The sequence below is a fragment of the Cricetulus griseus genome, assembly GCF_003668045.3.
Source record: "Cricetulus griseus strain 17A/GY chromosome 1 unlocalized genomic scaffold, alternate assembly CriGri-PICRH-1.0 chr1_1, whole genome shotgun sequence".
NCBI lineage: Eukaryota > Metazoa > Chordata > Mammalia > Rodentia > Cricetidae > Cricetulus > Cricetulus griseus.
This window is the reverse complement of record NW_023276807.1, coordinates 39,189,864-39,209,698: the sequence shown is the minus strand read 5'-3', so window position 1 is coordinate 39,209,698 and position 19,835 is coordinate 39,189,864. Positions and strand designations below refer to the sequence as shown.

At 38.0% G+C, this 19,835-nt stretch overlaps 1 protein-coding gene across 5 annotated transcripts in view; it reads right to left on the bottom strand.

Annotated features, from left to right (window-relative positions):
- Trappc11 (trafficking protein particle complex 11) overlaps window positions 1–19,787 on the bottom strand; it is a 41,249-nt gene extending 21,462 nt beyond the window's left edge. For 2 of the 5 annotated variants that reach the window (XM_027391071.2, XM_027391072.2), the window contains exons 1-17: window positions 19,630–19,787; window positions 16,401–16,626; window positions 15,224–15,393; window positions 13,843–13,913; window positions 12,664–12,778; window positions 10,703–10,802; window positions 10,276–10,349; window positions 8,513–8,609; window positions 5,690–5,823; window positions 4,582–4,729; window positions 2,797–2,890; window positions 2,079–2,158; window positions 1,899–1,977; window positions 1,767–1,821; window positions 1,332–1,477; window positions 597–658; window positions 351–483 (exon numbers count right to left, since the gene is read on the bottom strand). In XM_027391071.2, the coding sequence (XP_027246872.1) occupies window positions 351–483; window positions 597–658; window positions 1,332–1,477; window positions 1,767–1,821; window positions 1,899–1,977; window positions 2,079–2,158; window positions 2,797–2,890; window positions 4,582–4,729; window positions 5,690–5,823; window positions 8,513–8,609; window positions 10,276–10,349; window positions 10,703–10,802; window positions 12,664–12,778; window positions 13,843–13,913; window positions 15,224–15,393; window positions 16,401–16,604 (1,762 nt within the window). In that variant the 5' untranslated portion in view covers window positions 16,605–16,626; window positions 19,630–19,787. The other 3 variants (XM_027391069.2, XM_035452177.1, XM_027391070.2) reach the window with 3 other exon arrangements.
- Window positions 19,788–19,835: the final 48 nt, after the last annotated feature.

The following is a 19,835-nucleotide window of genomic DNA, read 5'->3' as shown; positions in this document are numbered from 1 at the left end:
AGAGCTGCACCATTAGGAAGGTTGAGAACCACTGATGTAAACTATATTGTTAGACATAAAATATATATTTTAAAAAACAAAATAGGACAAAACTGAAAATTATTTTCTTGTGGTGTTTTAAAATAATAAATGAGACAAGGCTTTCACCATTCACATATTTGTTCAATAAATACTTGTTGAATTTAAAACAATGTATTAGATAGCTTATTGTTATGACCTGAGGAGAAAAATAAGAATTCATGATTATCCACAAGATGGCTGTACTCTGACTACCTCTCATATTTACTATTCTGCATCTATTCACTTCAGACAAAGGGTTTCTCTGAACATTGTGGGTATTGGCTACACACCAAATGGCACGAAGTCCTGAACGCCTATTGTGAAAACATTGCTTCCAGCCAGAGAGACCCGGTCAGCCCACAGCTTCTGAGCAGTCTTCACAGCTAAGACATCACAATCAGGCTCAGGGTCAGGGCTTTCATTCTGCAATGAGAGTTCCAAATCTGCTCAACTAGCTGAGAAAAAAATACATACAGATGCATATCCATGTGCACTTTTATATACAGTACACTTTCTACAAAGAATGAACAACCCACCATTAAAACGTTCATGAGGTTCTTTTCTATCCGAGATTTCTGGTCATCTTTCAAAGTTGAAGCTGAGATAGGAAAAGAAAATAGAACTGTAACACAGGCAGGTCAGTCTATCACTCTACTTGTGGGGCTACAGGCAACTACAAACTGCCCAAGGGTGCTGGGAACGGGGCCAGCTCTCTAGCCCTGATAAAATATGCTCTTCATAGTGTACCTCCTTTAGCACAGGGTAACTCATTGGCATGGAGGTCACCACTTACGATTGACTGACTAGTCAGAGAGCCTGAGGGATCTTCCTGTGTCCACAGCCCCAGCGTTGGGCTTAGACACACAGGCCACCATGCCTGGCACACACAAGGGTGCTGGGGTTGAGATCAGGCTAGCACTTTACCACCAACGTACCATCCCAGAACCTTAAGATACTGTTGAGGACATACTTTTAAGATGACTAAGCATAGTGAATTTTATATAATAAAAATACTTTTTTGTTTTGTTTTGTTTTTGAGACAGAGGCGCTATATAATCCTGGCTGATTTCAAACTCACTCCATAGACCAGACTAGCCTTGAACTCAGAAATCCAGCTGCTTCTGCCTCCTGGGAATAAAGGTGTGCACCACCATGCCCAGCACAAAAGTACTTCTAAATATGTGACGATGAACAATTATTCCAATTTTAAAAATATGAATGATATAAACAATTTCTCGGGATGGACTTTTACATAAAAACCATCAAGTTACCTCTTCCAAGGAGTTCTAGAGAATAAGTAATGTAATCCTTCAACTGGGCCATGAGGTAGGAACACTTCAAAGCTGTTGTCAATATAGATGTGAGCAGAGTCCACCACCCTTCACTCCGGTAGTCGCACATGACATAATCCAGCAGCCTAAGAGAGGGAGAAGGTGGAAGGCCGGAAGAACACCATGTGCTTTCTCAATTTGTACATATAAAAAGTCTGGGATGCTTTAACAGCTACTGTTCACATCTGGCTAAATCTGAGGATACCTAGAATCTTAAGGAACGATTATGCCAGCAGAGGACACAAGGAGATATCACATAATTGGAATTTAATAAAATGGACACGGCAATAACAAATTCTTCAATATAGATGTCTATTCTAATCACAGTGTGAAGCAATCAGAGCACTTGTGAAAATAACAGCAAGTTTGACTCACTTCAAAGCTTTCGTATAATCCTTTGCATAATAATACTCCTCTCCCATCTGAACCACTGCAAAGGAAAAGAAGGCTTAAGTGACTGTACATTACTCCAACCAGCAACAGAACATGGTGTGGTGGGGCACATACTGAGATGGCTTTTCATCCGGGGACACTTGTACTTCTTGAACTGTGCGACAGCATTGCTCAGAAGACTGATTATGATCTCCTGTTAGGAAAGAAAAGGTGTGGAGCATTAGAATAGAAACCAGCTCCTATTTACTTGAATGGTGCCCAAATAGTCTCTATTGGGCTGGGGGGAGCACTCACAGAGTGGACGACACTCCTTTCCAGCAGCTGGATGGCAAGAACCCCTGCTTTCTCTTTCTCAGGGTCAGAGAGATCAAAGCCTATGTACGACAAGAAGCAACCCATCTTAGTTCATTTAACAGTACTCTTCACACGAACTCCCTGAAGCCTTCACTTGAATACAGAGGGCATTTAAGATTTGTGAACATTCTGGAATCCTAAAGACACTGAGAGTTCTCTGAGTCTTTGTCCTGTAGAGAACGTTCCTAGCCCCAGCGTTCTCTTCCTAGCTGCCCAGTGCTGCTACCCTGTCACACTCGATGCATGACAAAAGCACGTGATTCAACAGCACTTAATGTTCAAGTGCCACAAAGGCTGCTCAAATCAAATGTGCACTGAATGCAAAAAGACAAACATAAACTCTTTTAAAGGCAATATATGGCAATGCCATTTTAAAACATTAAATAAATCACCAAAGTTAAAATGCTTAATACTCAAATGTTTTAATGACATCAGTATCTTTGACTATAAGTTACTCTAATGTATAATGAAAGAAACCATTCTAAAAACTAAAAATACAAATCTTAAAACAAACAAACAAGCAAACAAAGTTTTTTAAAAAGTTTAAAAAGCATATATATTCCAATATAATTTTCCCTGGCTCCATTAGTCATTAGACAGAATGAGAGCTATCCCTGTCTTCTTAAGGGTGAGAAGAAAAGGAAGGAAAATCATTTACTTAGGACTCCTTGTCTCCAGGGCCTCTGTCCATAGAAGTCAAGAACACCTGTTTGTGTTTCTAAGGGATCAGGACTGGGATACATCACAGAAGCCTGAAATCAAAAGAGCAGATCTAAAGAAGAGTTTATGAAATCCACCCCAAATCAACTCTTGGCCAATCTTTGATTGAATAAAGAAATATCCATGAGTATATATACATCAAACACAGCTGGGCAGTGATGGCACATGCTTTTAAACCCAGCACTCGGGAGGCAGAGGCAGGCAGATCTCTGTGAGTTCTGGTCTACAATAGCTAGTTACAGGACAGCCTCCAAAGCCACAGAGAAACCCTGTTTCAAAAAACAAAAATAAATAAATAAACGTCAAACACTTGTTTTAGATGCCACCATTTTATTTTAACATGCTTTACTAACATTTAGGAATCCTATAAACCTGAGGTGGCTATGGTGGTGCACACCTTTTATCCCAGTTCTTGGGAAGCAGAAGCAAATGGATCTCTGTGAATTCAAGGCCAGCCTGCAGAGCAAGTTCAAGGACAGCCAGAGCTACATAGGGAAACCTGTCTTGAACAAAAAAAAAAAAAAAAAAAAAAAAAAAAAAGCAAAGAGACAAAAAACAAAACACAACAAAACTCATAAAAACTGAAATCACTGGTTCTGATACTGATTTCACAATTAGCAGCATCATATGGAGTCCTGAAAAAAAGAGCCGTTTTTCTTTTTTCTTCATTATTATTTCTGTATTAGTTCTGGTATTGGAGGAAAGGGCATTTTTTGTACTAGAAATAAAATATTTACAATATCTTTTCTTATTTTTGTGTCTAAAACCAAAATGTAATATAACTTTATTATTTAAAAAATTATAAAACACCCAAAAGGAAAAAGATAAAATTCTAATTACTAATAGATCTACTGCCACTTGTTAAGAATATATACATTATTCTCCTTTGTAGCACAAACATCGAATTGTAAGCAAGTAGCATAATTTCTCAAACTACTTTTCATTTAAATATGTTCTGTACATACCACTTTAACATTAAATTATTTTCAATATTTGTTTTCCCATGTTTCCCTGCTATCATATATTTTAACAAAGTCTTTATAATATTTCTATTTTACAGGGTTGGAGAGACTCAGCAGTTAAGAGCACTGGCTACTATTCCAGAGAACCTGAGTTCAATTCCCAGCACCCAAAACTTATAACTGTCTGTAACACTAGTTCCAGGGGATCTGGCACCCTCACAGAGATATATATGCAGGCAAAACACAAACACACATAAAAAGTAAATACCTCTTTAAAAAAAGAATTCCTATTTTACATTGTAACCAATAAGCCTACAAGAACTTCATAAATAAAGATTGGTATTGACTCTTAGGATCTATCCTTCTACTTCTAAAAATGAAATTTTCTGTCAAGAGATTATGCTTAGGTTTTAAGTTCCACAATTTACTTTTTAGCAGAATCACTTTATATTCTATTGAATCGTATTTGTTAATGCCCCATTCCACCACATGTTCTTTACAAAACCTAGTTTTAATCACCTATTAAAATAAGGTATTTGAATTAAAATAAGCCAAATCTTCAAAATTTAATACATATAACCTAAATATAATACTCTGCTCAAAAAGGTTTAAAAATAGAATATCTGGGTTAAAATTGAAAAGTTGTAACAGTTCAAAAGAAATTCAGAGACAAACTAAAACCCAATACCATGAGCCCTACCTTCTTTCAAGGAAAGGTTAACCCATGTCCTGAGTGCGAGGTGAGGCAGGCCACAACTTACATCATGATTACAGAGGGCTCTGGCGTGCTGTTTCCGCTCCTGGGCATAATAAGCTGCCTGCTGATAGTAGAAGCCAGGGTTCTGTGTTTGAATGGCTGTCAACCCCAACTTAATGGCTTCATCAAATAAATCTCCAAAGGCCTGGAATCTTAAAGATAACAAACCAAGGAATAAAAAGAAAGCATAAAGCTCAACACACCATATTAATAAAACTATTGAATAACAACAGCTAATTTATTGTAAATAATATACAGTAGTGATGTTACAAACAAGTTCTTTATTTAAGTCATCTGTGACAACTCAAGCCCATGACTACATTAATATATTAGATCCTTAACATCTTCCCAACTCTTCAATAATATTCAAGTTTCTGGTAGTAACTATTTTGGCAAGTTTTATATAAACACTGTCCTGGTTGGTCTTTTTTTCTTGTTGTTAATTTGACACAAACTAGAATTATCTGGGAGAGAAGCCTCAGTTGAGGAAAGGCTTCCATCAGATGGCCTGTAGACAAGTCTGTAAGGCATTTTCTTGATTAATGACTAAATGATTGATGGCAAAGGGCTTCTGGGTGGTCCTGAATGTATGATGAATAGACCGAGCAAGTCATGAGGAGTAAGCCTGTAAGCAGAGTTCCTCCATGGTCACTGCTTCAGTTCCTGCCTTTCTGCCCTGACTCCCCTCAGTAATGCCTGTGCCCAGGAAGTGTCAGATGATAGTCTTTCCTCTCCAAGCTGCTTTGGTCATGGTGTTTTACCACAACAATGGAAACCCTGACTAAGACAGAGGCTAATTTCCATGAAGCAGGAATTTTGTTTTGTGCTTTCCTATATTTTCAGGATACAAACACAAAGTGGAAACCCAATGGACACATGCTGAATGTAAAAAAGAAAAAAATGTTACCATAAATTACCTGACTTCCATTAAGAAATCATACCAATCAATATATGCTATTCCTGGATACACACTTAGGATATATTATTAAAACCCTACTTAATAAGAAAAAGACCCCCTTAATTCCTTATAGAACCAAAGCCTTTGCTAATACCATCTCTTCAAATTCGACATTCCATTTTTAAAATGTGAAGAAAATGCAACTTAAACATACTGTTTAGACATCCATGCAGCATGCTCAAATGACAGCTCTGCACTCCCAACTTTCTTCTTGCACAAGTCAATGTGTTTTCGGAACTGAGCAATGGCATCCAACGGGGTATTGTGCTGAAAACACAGCCTGCAAATCTGAAAAAAATGTAAAAATCAATCCCCAAATAAGGGAGAAGTCTAAAGACACATTGATACACATTAAAAATATGTAAACTTTACGAGTAACTTGAAAAGACCACGATTCCCAGCTCTCTATTTCTCTGTGATTCTCCTTTTTAGAACACTTTTGAGATACGAAATACAGTAATTCAGTACACTGAATTTGTCCTAGGCCTTAGAAAAGCTTTTCAAAATATAGAAGTTTTAAAAAATTATAACAAAGGAAGAAGATAACAATGAGCTGTAATATTTATAATGGGAATTTATGAAAGAGAGACTGACTTTGAATATTAGAATCATCAGAAAATTAAACATTTCTACTGTGTAATCAAGGTTTTATTGTCTACACATCAATGAAGGTTACAGAAAATATCAATATTTTTTTTTTCTGGGACACTAGATGTACATTGTTTCCAAATGGTACAATCTACATAAACTGAGGGTAAACAGAAACTCAACTGAAATAGTCTAAATTTATTTCCATCTGCTTATAACAACTTTCAATTTTATTTTTTAGGCACAAAGAAGTATGTGTGTGTGTGTGTTTCATGTGTGCATGTGTTTATGTGTGTGTGGTGTGCATGCATGTGTATATGTGTGTGTGTGGTGTGCATATATGGAAGCTAGAAGATGACTTTACAGTATCTTGCTCTATTGCTCTGTTTTACTTAGGAGATCCAGTCTCTCACTGAACCTGAAGTTCACAATGGCAGCTATAGTAGCCAGCCAGCGAGCCTCCAGGATCTGCCTGTCTGTGCCCCATCCACCCCACCCCAGCCAGTGCCAGAGTTACAGTTACAGATCCGCCCCACACCAAACTTTTATGGGGTTCCTGGGGATCCAAACTAAAGTCCTCATGCTTTGGCAGCAAGCACTTTACCCACTGAGCCAGCTCCCCAGCCCAAAAAAGTTTATTAGCCATCTGTGTCCTTCAGTCATTTAATTTTTCTTTTCAGAAGCAATCAGTGTTTAGCATAGGGTCAGTACAGTCTACAGACAGGCAAGTGTGTGTACATTCACATTTATAAAATAGGAACTATGTGGCATTAGGCTTATTATGCTGAGTTACAACTTACTTTCTTTATCTAATACCTTAATATGCTAGTTGGTTTTATCAACTCGACACAAATGTAGACATATCTGTGAAGAGGAAATCTTAAACAAAGAGATACCACCATAAGATCACCACTAGGCAAATCTGCAGGGCATTTTCTTGACTAATGATTGGTATAGTGGGGACCCAGCCCACTGTGGGTGGTGCCACTCCTGGACTGGGGGTCCTGAGCGCTGTAAGAAAGCAGGTGAGACGCTGGGCATTGGTGGCGCATGCCTTTAATCCCAGCACTCAGGAGGCAGAGGCAGGTGGATCTCTGTGAGTTCAAGACCAGCCTGGGTCTTGAACTCTAGGACAGTCTCCAAAGCCACAGAGAAACCCTGTCTCAAAAAAACAACAACAAAAAACAAACAAAACAAAACAAAACAAAACAAAAAGAAAGAAAGCAGGTGAGCATCATGAAGAGCAAGCCAGTAAGCAGCATCCTCCATGGCCTCTGCATCAGCTCCTGCCTTCAGGCTCCTCAATGGATTGTGACCTGAGACATTTAAGCCAAATCAACCCTTTCCTCCCCAAGTTGCTTTTAGTTATGAAACCAAACTAAGATACATAGCTACCACTTCATCTTAACTGATGGAGCTGCCATATTCATAATGTATAGTTATTAACATCCCATTAAAATTTATAGAAACAATCACTTATTGTTAGCTTATTTCCAATATTTTCTTATTAGAAAATACAGTAAATATCCATAGTTTTGAGTTACAGATATTACCATAATTGGCAAAGAACTTTCCTGAAAAAAGACTGGCAGGTAGGGCAATATCCATTTTTAGATTTGTGTTCACTAAAAATATTCCCTACTACTTATCACCTACCAGTGTCAGACATTGTTAAAGGATTTATGGGAAAATAATAACAGTCTTGCTTGTCTGCCGGGAAGCAGGGGCAGAGGGAATGGGTCACGATACAAGGGTGGAACAGAGATGGGACAAACAGGATGATTACTACAATATATAATCTTAAAATGCTCAAGCGACAGTGAATGTTTTCTCTAAAGTGAACTGAGACAGCAGTAGTGGTGTACATTGTAGTCTCAGTTACTCAGCAGGCTAAGGAAAAGGATCGCTTGAGCCCTAGAGTTTGAGACCAGCTTATGCAACAGTGAGACCTCTCAAAAAACAAATATAAACCCACTAAAATGAATAGATGAATCTTTTCTATGTCTGAGTCATTAAGTCAAGAAATGTTTACAAAATCCCAATATGCTGCATCTTTTAAGCTTCAACAACAGGCAGCTTTCTTCTCATTACTCCTTTCTCTTACTCTCAAGCAAATACCAAAAGACTCAATAATTAGTTATCCATAAACTCAGAACGCAGCTATTATCATGAGGCTGCTGAGAGTCAATAATTAGTTATCCATAAACTCAGAACACAGCTATTACCATGGGGCTGTTGAGAGTCAAAGCCATTCTTGAGTAACAGGACATCAAAAAGAGGAACATAATTCATAAAATACCACCTTTTCAGATCAAGAAACTGATTTTGATTTTTGTATTTTAAAAGGGTAGTATTTAAATATAATATTCATTTCAAAGTAGAACTGTACCTTGTAGTTTATAAATCCTGCCATTGTCTTAATTTCCAGAATATTAGTTTCATGGGCTCTCAATTCATGTACAAGGTTATAGGCAGTTCTATAATTCCTGAGTAAACATGAAGAGGGTGGTTATTTTGATATAAATTAATGTTTAAGAATCCTAAGAATTATATTATTATAACAGACACTATAAATACATTTCTTACCATTCAACATTTCAATAACAGCATTATATATGTGTGTATATACATACATATATATTTATGTGTGTGTATATATATATATATAAAATATACATAAACCTCCAGTGTTCTATGAAATTATCTATTGATCACTAATCAAAGACTTCACAATAAAAAGACCCATACCAGGTGCACTGTTCTTTCTGTCATTAACTAGCCAATCAATAACAAGTAGAAACAAGTTGAAAACTAAGGGTAAACTGGATGGTTATCTAAAATTACACTAAAAAATAAACACTGTTTGACAGGCATGGTAGCACATTCCTTTAATCTCAGCACTCAGGAGGCAAGGCAGAAGAATCTCTGTGAGTTCAAGGCCAACCTGCTCTACATAGTAGGTTCCACAACAGCCAGGACTACATAGAGATATCTTGTCTCAAAATAAAAATAAATAAATAAAAGCAATGTTAATAAATATACACATGTATATCTGTGTATGTATGTACTTTTGAGACAGTCTCACTAGATGGCCCAGGCTAGCCTGGAATTGGTTATTCGGCCTAGGCTGGCCTTGAACTTGTGGTCCTCCTGCTTTGGCTTCCCAAGAACTAAGGATATGTTACCATGTCTAGATAAGGCGTTTTTTTGCTTTTTAAGTGCCACTGTAAGTTTCTCTAAGGAAAGTAATTTTAGCAATGATGGTCTAAAGTCATACAGCATTGTAAGGACAGGTACACATGAAAAGGCTCAGTAAATAGTATTATCTTGAATAGAGGCTGTGGAGAAAAGAAAATACCTTTAGTGGATCCAGTATAGGAGAACAAGGAAAGAAACCAGCCCTAAGATGGGAAGCAGTAAAAAAAAAGTGGATTGTCCATAGGAAAAAGGGATCCTTACCCTCCAGCAAATGGTTTCCTCTATAGCATTAGTTTTTATAGAAGACCTAAACTGAAGGTCTTAACTGATGACACACATCCACCAATAAAAATAAACTACATTAAAGCCAGCTACTATTTGATCTACTATTTTCTCCTCAACTATGAGATAAATAAGTGATTCCTTTTTAAATACCTTTCCACACTGCCATTGTATATCCAAAAATCTGAGCTAACACACAAAGAGATCATGCTTTATTAAACTGCGGTTGATAAAAACAAAGGAATAAAATGTTTGAGCATGTCGACACATCTGCAGCTAACCTTCAAGGTTCCAAGCAGGGTCTTTAAATGGAAAATAATGTTATAAACAAATAATGATAAAACCTTATTTGAATTGAATAAATATTTAATGTTTATTATACTTTGAAAATTAGTTTCAAGAATTTTACTGAATATACAAATAGAAAAATAAGAAACAGAAAAATGAAGACAATTGTGACATTGTTTTCTTTAGGTCATGAAATTTGGTTAAATTAGAACAGCAAGTTTGTGACAACTTATTTCCAACATTAAGATGGAAAGAAACTATTTATTAAATAGCCGAATATAACATGACTATCTTAAAATAAGGTGACTGAGATTCACAAGTGGCTATTAGTATGGCATCATTAGCATTAAGGTAATAAAGATTTATCTGAAAGCAGACACTTACTTCAGAGCATTTTGGGTATCTTGTTTCAACTCACTGAAGAAAGCTATTTTGAACTGATGCCTAACAAACAAAAGCTGAAAAGAAAGATTAAAGAATGGTCACATGCATATTTTTAAGGTGAAAATGGTATTTATTCTGATGCATTAAGGTATGAAGGAAATTATTCGAAGTTAAATTCACAACGACTCCAACAAGGATGCAGCTAAAAAGGCTCCCGAGAGCTCTCCCTAAGAATAAAAGAGTCTGAAACTAACTTTAAGGGCAAAAGAATCTAATTTGAAAACAAATTCAGTTTTAAGAACTTACAAAAACCTTTTGACCTGCTCAAACAATTTAAAGTATCAGTACTGTAGAAATAAGAACCATCTAGGAAGAAACCAGAAATGAATAATCTTATGAATGCTTCTTATTAGTTCTTTAAATGTACCTGGTGTGTTGTTTTATTCAAAAACTCTTTATGAGATTTCACTCGTCTGATCTCAGTGTAGTAATAGGTCTGGGCATGTTCATAAAATGCATTTTCTAACCTGTTAAGAAAACATATATACAAATATCTCTCTATATATATGTATATATACATGAACACAGTTATTCAAAGCCAAACTCTTTTTAAGAAAGGTATTTATTAAGAACTGATAGTAAATTGTGACCAACACTATCTATTTCACTTGATGATCATGATGAAAAGTGAAGCAGTGGATTTCTAGGAAAAAAGCCTTTAATTAATACCTCCCAATGCCTCTGAAAATCATTACAACACAGATGAAAAACCTAGTACTTTATAAAAATTAGGTGATCTTTAAGAATACTTGCATCCCTACTATAATTTTATAAAACATCTGAAAAAGATTTAAAATTGAATTGTATTTTGCTATTTCTTATTCTTCTAATATTTAGAGTTTAAAAGAATAAGAAAGCTTATGGTGAGATTAGAAACAATTGGCCAACAGAATAGAAATAACATTGTTGTTATTAAAGTCCTGCCTCAGTGGACAGCTCTGAGGTTATTTGAGCACCACTGAAGAGATCTGAGCAGTTCACACTCTTCCAGAGAAAGAAGTGCCTGTCAGAGTCAGTGTGCGGAGGATGACAGAAAGTGAACTCACAGGCAATCGCAGGTGACTGCAAGGTTCTCCTCCTCAGTGTAAAACATAAGTTTAACCTACATTCAGATTTTTACCACTGGGCAGTGGTGGGGCATGCCTTTAATCCAGCACAGGCTAGTGGATCTTTGTGAGTTCAAGGCCAGTCTGGTCTACAGAGAAAGTTCCAGGACAGCCAGGGTTACCTACATAGAAAAACTCTATCTCTAAAAACCAAAACAAAATAAAAGATTTTTACCACATGTGAGGAAAACAGGATAAGGCAATATTTTAAATCAAATATTTTATTTGCATCTTTCTAGACAAAGTCTTACTATGTAGCCATAACAAGATTTAGACTCACTGGATTAGCCCAGACTGGCTTCAAATTGGCAAGTGCCCTGTCCTTGCCTCCTGAGTGCTTGGAAATTGGGTTTTCTGGGTTACAATTTCTTATTTTCAAAACTATAGTTTTAAAAATGTTAAAATGTGAAAATACAGTTAGATTCTAATCTTGAAACAAATAATGTTTAATTTAAACTTGTCCTTAAAATTTCACAAGCGAGAACAATAAGGGGCTGACTCTGAAACACCTGGCTATAGTGAGAAATATCTTTCTCGGTTCCTCTCAAAGATGAAATGATAACCTTCTCAAAGAAATTACTTCTGTCTATATCAAAGTTCCAGGTTCCAAATAGGCTTTGTGCTAAGATAAGATATATATTAATCAAGTCCAACAGACCTGAGAACAAACTGGCCTGCTAAATCCTTAGAACTTATTTAGACGTTGGGCTGGCATAATGGCTCAGCAGGTAAAAGTGCTTGCTGCCAAGCCTGAGTTCAATCCCAGGGACCCAGACGATGGAAGGACAGAACTGACTTCTGTAAGTTGTCCTCTGACCACTGTGACATGTGCATACTCCTCTCCCCCGATGACTCATAAATAAATAAATAAATAAATAAGTGTAATTTTAAAACAAAAACCTAGTTACATGGAATTAAACCCTTACCTGCTTTTAAGGAAACCAGGTTAGATAGTTAGAGATGTGCTGGCTATCAGATAAATGCAATTCGATCCTTGCTGTTTGTTTTTGAGACAGGGTCTCTCTATGCAGCCCCAGGAGGCCTGAACTTGCTAATGTAGACCAGGTTGGCCTCTAGCTCCTTTCAGTCTTTTCATTTAGTGATGTGCCTAGCTGGACTTCACTGCCCACGATGTTCTTATGAACATTTTTTTGTTGTTTGTCAATAAAAGTGTCTAAGCTATGACCTTTTCACTCTAAGGAAGAACGAAACTTTGATTTACCTTATAATGTAGCCAACAAGGTGGTCAGTGTGGGGCAGCACAAACAAAGACTTGCCTGAGAGTTCACACACATTGCATAAAGCTGCAGCCCGCTCTGAAGCAATGATGTCTTCTCCTGTCGGCAAACCCCAGACAAAGAGAAACCAGGCAGGTATTAGTTCTCTGTAGTTTGTAATCAGGAATAGAGCTCCAAGTCCCAGTACCATGTCAGTAGGATTCCTGCTCTCCCTGAAGGCTTATGGCTCCCAGAAGTTACTACTTTCATATTTTCTCCTAGGCAGGACAGACATGACAAATAATGCCCCAAACCACATTACATGGCTATTTGAAAACATAAATAAAAAGGGGGGCAACCATTCATGAAGGAAGCTTCCAAAACCTCAGAATGCTATATGCTTCAAAATGGCAACAAAAATAATTCTAATATGAAAATCTGGGAAGGCAAAGGAAAGAATCATTTAAATGAAGCATCTCTCTGGACAATATTACAACTCATAAATTTCTTTATGTAAAAGTAAATTTTAAATAGAATCAGACAAGTAAATAACACATTTTAAGCAACTGAATTAACTGTTTTGTCAATTGATGCATGCATACATGAGGGGTTATGCAGTAATGAAATAGTAATTCTTAGCATTTACAAATTTCATTTGTCTTTTTTATAACAAGCTTAGTTTGTGTATACTTTAAATACTTATTTTGTGTGTGTATGTGTGTATACATATGTATGTATGTATGTATATATGTATGTATGTTTGCACCTGAGCCACAGTACACCTGTGGAGGTCAGAGGACAACTTTCAGGAATTGATTCTCCCCTTCCACCAAGTGGGTTCTGGAAATCGATTGAACTCAGGTGGTCAGCAAGTACCTTTACTTACTGAGTCATCTTCCTGGCCTTCTATTAGTGCTTTTTTGTTTGTTTGTTTTTTGTCCAGCTCTTGTAGACCAGACTGGTCTCAAACTCACAGAGATCCACCTGCCTCTACCTCCTGAGTGCTGGGTTTAAAGGCGTGCGCCACCACTACCCGGCCTATTAGTGCTTTTTAAAAGTTAGCATACTATCAACCACCAGAATGAACATATAAAACACACACACATACACACATATATATATATAAAATCTACCTCCTGGTATTAGCAATTGGGGCATAAAGCAATTAATGAACCTTCTGATACCTGGAGGTAGAGGCGTTTTCTTTTGAATCAGGACAACTGCAACCTTTGTGTTTCTCCCTTGCAAACTTTGCCTGCAATGGAAAAATAACACTATAAATAATAAAGCAATTACCTTGTTTTAGTGTAACTATGTTAGGCTTCACATAAAACATAGGCTTCATAATCCAACTGAAGATAAATTTCAACTAAAAGACATCAAGATCAGAGTTAATCTTTTCCTACAGATGAATATATTTGCCATAATGTCTTCCATTTTCAAAGTATAAACATACGTCAAGATTATCATCTTACTAAAATCTGCTTTAAAAGTGAAACTTAAGGGCCAATGAGATAATCTGAGTTGATTCCCATCCCCACATAGCAAGAGGAATGACCCAACTCCCCCAACTTGTCCTCTCTCCCCGCAACTCGTCCTCTGACCACGCATGACTTGCCTCCCAAATAAAATAAATAAAAGTAAAGATGATTTTGATGTGAAATTTTAACATACACTTCTATAAAAAATTACAGTTAACATACTTCTTTAGTGATATATTAGTCATCCAGAATAAATATCTACAGAATAAAGAACTACACGGTGATAAAGAATTATGGGGACCAGTGAGATGGTCAGAGTGTCTATGTCAGCTATGTAAGCCTGGCAACCTGAGTTGGAGCCTGAAAACACATGTAAAAGTTGAAGGAACCAACTCTTCAAGGCTGTCCTCTGACCCCCACATGTGTCGTGGCATACATGAACAAAAATACAAATCATGCACACACACAATAATAAATAATTTGGAAGTGTCTTATGTGAGTGCTAGAGAGATGTCTCAGCAATGAAGAGCTCTTGATGCTCTTCCAGAGGACCAGCGTTCAATTCCCAGCAACCACCGTGGGGTGGCTCACAACAGCCTGCAACCCCAGCTCCAGGGGATGTGATACCTTCTTCTGATCTCACCAAGCCACACACACACACACACACACACACACACACACACACACACACACACACACACACAAATAATAAGATATGTCCTTTTTTAACAAGTTCTTTGAAAAAAGTATCTTCTAGGGTCTGATGGTAAATTGTTATCTACCAAAGAGATCATAGTATAGACAAAAAATTGGAATACCAGGCCAACTTGCCTTCTAAATTTCCTCACATCCCTGGCACCATATAGTTAATACTTATATAACCTCTTAGAAACAGAATGAGGTTAACAATCTCCAAAGTAACCATTGCAGTTTAGACAGTAGTCAGTTACTTTCAAGTGTTTGTAAAGAGCTGAGTGCTTTCCTGGCGCGCATAGGCCGTGGGCTCAATCCCTGATACCACAAATAAATAAGTCAGTGAACAACAGACACTTGCAAGCACCCCAGAGGTCCAATGGTGTCGTACCTGACGATCTCCACCCTGGTAGCACACTCAGACTGCTTTTCTTTCCACTGAGGCTCATCCCAGTCCAGTTCGTAGAACACAACCACCAGCGCTGGCACCAGATTCAGATGCTTATTCATCCAGCCAGTCTTTAAGATGCCTTTGGGAATGTACCATTCATATGAGGTTCTCTGCCAACAGTGACAAAACTGAAGTTACTTAAGAAGAGTAGCAGAAACCACCTCCCGAGTGCCAGGCACCTTGTATGCATTTGCCTCATTCACTATGTTCACCACTGGTTTCTAAGGTGAGGGTATTCAGTCCATCAGAAGTTAGTAATAGCTGTAAGTGTCTAGGCGTTAGAGTGGACATTCAACTGTGCTCGCGCGTACACGCACGTGTACACACACACACACACACACACACACCACCTTTCCCATGGGAGGAAGAACAGCCAAAGCAGAGGCATCCTAATAGTACCAAGGATCTCAGTTACATGTAAGAAGTGTTCAGCCCCTTTCCAGGACTACTTCTATTTTCCCCATTCCCATTTCGGTTCTTGTAAAATATTACAATGATAAAAAGTCCACTACAGCTGCTTACAGACATACTGCCATGACAGCATTTCACCTTACCTGTGGATGAAATCAAAATGGTTTAAAAACTTGTGGAACTGAATCTAACTGCAAAGGTCACGAATTCTATAATGAAATTAGAAATGATGGATGGGTAATGTGTGGTCTTTCAGGAGACTTTGTTAAAATTATGAAGATGTGAGTATTATTTTAATGAAAAGAAAAGGGGATAGATGAAAAGGATGCTTTCTGCAATGCCTAGGACTACCTGAGTTCAATCCTCAGGACCCACATGTTGGAATAAGAAAACTGACACTACAAGTCGTCATCAGACATATACTCACATACACACAGGCACAGACACACACACTCTAAACAAATAAAAAATTTTAAAAGAAAAAAATGCAGGCTTATAGTATGAAATTATTGTAATTAGTCCTCTTGAGGTTAAAAATAAGTGTTATTAAACATGCATATATTCCATAGTACATACAAACACCTTTTTCCTTAGGCACAACAGTAACCTTTGCCTTGGTCAACGCACACGATAGGAACAGGGTTGGGAGTAGAGTGGGAAGAGTACAGGGACTATAAATGAATGCATGTGCTCCTAATGCCATTACCTTGGATCTACATTTTGGGTATTCATGGTCACCAGGGAGCACCTTGAAAGAAATTGGTACCCGATCAGCTCTCCGATTGGCACAGAAAGCATCCCAGACAGCTCGATGCACGGCATTATAAACTACATCAAGGCCAGTAAGTGTAACAAAAGCCATAGGCCGACAACATAATTCCACAGGGAAGTCCCACTGTGTGGGGCTCATGTTTAAGATGTCACACAAAAATCTGAAACACAAATGTCAGGATATTCATAGTTAATTTAAAAAACCAACATCAATATCTAACATAAACATTACAAAAAGACCAAAGGCTCTGCATATACACAGTCAAGCAAATAGAAGAAAGTAAAATAAAAATTTTAATTCCTAAATTAGATTTATTAAAATTACTCATTGCATTGAAGTTCTTTTCTTTTAAATTTCACACACACCCACAAAAAAAAAAAAAAAAAGGCTGCAACTTTTCAGACAAATTTGCTATTTTCAGTTATCTTTCAAACTGTATACCAAAGTGTGGAATGAACAGGTTAAGAAAGCAGGTAAGTAATGACATTAAAATAGGTCTAGCCTGGCATGGTGGCACATGCTGCAATCTCAGGAGGCTGAAGAAGGAGAATAAAGCATTCAAGACAGCCTGGTGTAAAATAGTAACTCTGTCTAAAAAGTGGCTTTTAATTTTTTTTTTAAATTCAAGCTATGTGCCCTGTATCAACAAAACTTTTTTAAAAAAGTTATTGACTTACATATATATACAAAAAAAATCTGATTTCTCAGGAATTGCAAATATCTAATTCCTCAATGCTTAAATATAATTCAAATACTGTGTACATTATCTAGTAGCTGTTTTCTCAATCTTCATAATACAAGATGGTGTAATAGATAAGGGAAAATCTCTAAGAGAAACACTACTAATAATAAATGGAAACATCCACAGATCATTATCTATCATGTATCCTTTAGCTAAGTCTGCAATAGATGCAGGCATGCCTGACTTTAGAAAATGGTTATATATCTAGGACAGTCGAGATTATTATACAAAGAAACCTTGAAAAACCAAAAAGGAAGAGAGAGAGAAAATACAAAAAAGTTCTTATTCCAAACAAAATTATCACTGTATTTTTAAAATGATTCCTTACTTCCAAAGGATTTATTATATACCTCTTTAAAGAAGTGATAATCAACTTTATATTATACAAAACACAATGTAATCCCTGGGAAAATTGAACTGTAAAACTGACACTTGATCCCTAAAATGTGGACTATTTCTAACTGAAAAGTTAATTATCTTTACTAATTTGCTATTACTAATATGCATAAGTGCTAAAGGAACAACAAGGGTATTGAAAAGTGATTTGGAGAGCTTGCCAGAAATGACGTATATCTCTAACATGAGCTTGCAGAATTGCTTTAAAAGGCTTATGGGAAGGGTTGTGCTATGAGGACAAAGAAATACACGGCTTCTACAGAATTTAGGATAAAGAATGAAATAGCCTAGGAGCTAAGATATTTGCTTAATACCAGTCTAGACAAGAGTATAAAAGACCCATTTCCCTTAATAATTCCAGAGGCTCAAGAGAAATAGCTGCAGTCCTTGAATATGAATATCAGGGGAAGTAGAAAGGATTCACAAAGTTTTTAAATCAGCCCTACCTGAGACATTTATAGTATGAGTCATATAAATAATGTTAAAATTTCTGGCAGTTACATTAGAAGGTATAAGAGAAGCCAGCTCACCGGGCAGTGGTGGCACACACCTTTAATACCAGCACTAGGAAGGCTGAGGCATGCGGATCTCTGTGAGTGAGCAGCCTGATCTACAAGAGCTAGTTCCAGGACAGTCTCCAAAGCCACAGAGAAACCCTGTCTCAAAAAATAAAAAACAAAGAGGAGGAGGAGGAGGAGAAGGAGAAGGAGGAAGAGGAGGAAGGGAAGGGAGAGAGAGAGAGAGAGAGAGAGAGAGAGAGAGAGAGAGAGAGAGAGAGAGAGAGAGAGGAAGGAAGGAAGGAAGGAAGGAAGGAAGGAAGGAAGGAAGAAAGAAAGAAAGAAAGAAAGAAAGAAAGAAAGAAAAGAGAAGCCAGCTCAGAAAGCAAACTGTAAACCCAGCACTCAAGAGGCCGAGGTAGGAAGATTGCTTCAAATTCCACAGTAGCCTGGTCTACAGGAAAGTTCCAGGCCAGCTAGGGCTATGGAGATCTCAACACCCCGCCTCCCCTAAAAAGAAAAGAAAAGATGGGAGGGGAGGGAAGGGAAGGGGGGAAGAGAAAGAGAAAGATATGGGAATTTTAGTTATACTCTAACCAAAATATATTTTTCAAACATCACTACAAGTTATCAACGAACTTTTAAAAACCTATCTGTATACTGTCTTCAAAACCTCGTGTGTATTTTATACTCACAGTGCATCTCAGTTCAGACTAGCCGATTTCAAGAGCCACCCACGGCTACTGTCTACCACGACTGACAGCGTGGCTCTCAATTACAGCAAATCTGTTGCAACAACACCATGAGAAACGCATCGGCAATCCCTGCCACATTCTACCTTACAAGCTTTGGCACTTGAAATGGTCCTGCTTATGCCGTGGGTCTGTCGCAAAGGGATGGGGCCGAACAAGTGCTGACTGAATACATTTCAATGGCACACAGGAAAGGAATCGTTTCCTGATTTCCTGGAAAATAAACGTAGAAACCAAGCAAACTACTAACAAGGAGGAGACACGCAGAAGTACGAAGTAAGATCGCGGCACCAGGTCACCTGGTTAGTGCAGCGGAAGTAATGTGACAGCTAGCACAGAAGAGAAACAAGCTAACCCAATCAAAGTGGATACTAATGAACAGGTGGATCAGGGAGCAAGAAGACATCGGCTAGTCAGCAAGGATTCAGAGGCGTCCAACTGCAAATTAAAAAAAGGTCAAAGACTGATCGATTGGTGCATAATCTACACTGTAGAGGAAGAGAAGCAACACAACCTCAGAAAAGACACTGTTCCCAGGGGCGCAGCATTCGGCTTTGGTAGCTACAACTGGGAAAGGAGAATAAGCTCACAGTCCTAGACAGTGACTCAGTGTTCCTCTATCAGAAATAGCCTCTCTACCTAGAAATAAGTGCGTTCTTCTTTGCAGCTGAAAGAGAAACGCCAAGGTTGCACCCGTGGACGCCACGGGAAAGCGCAGGCCCCCAAACCAGTCGGGTTGGCCTGGCTCGTGGGGGAGGTCTCTGGGCCCAACTCACCCGGGCCGCACGCCCAGGGCCCGCTGCAGCTGTGGCGAGTCGCCGCCAGCCCCGAGAGGACCAGGAGAGCCAGGCAGGGGTGTCACCGAACGCGGCCACCGAGTTCCGACAGCCCAAACCCCAGAGCCGGCGGCAGAAGGCGAGACTTCCTTTTCCCCGCCTCCGCTGGCACAGGAAGCACTTCCTGGGCCTGAGTGACAGTACTT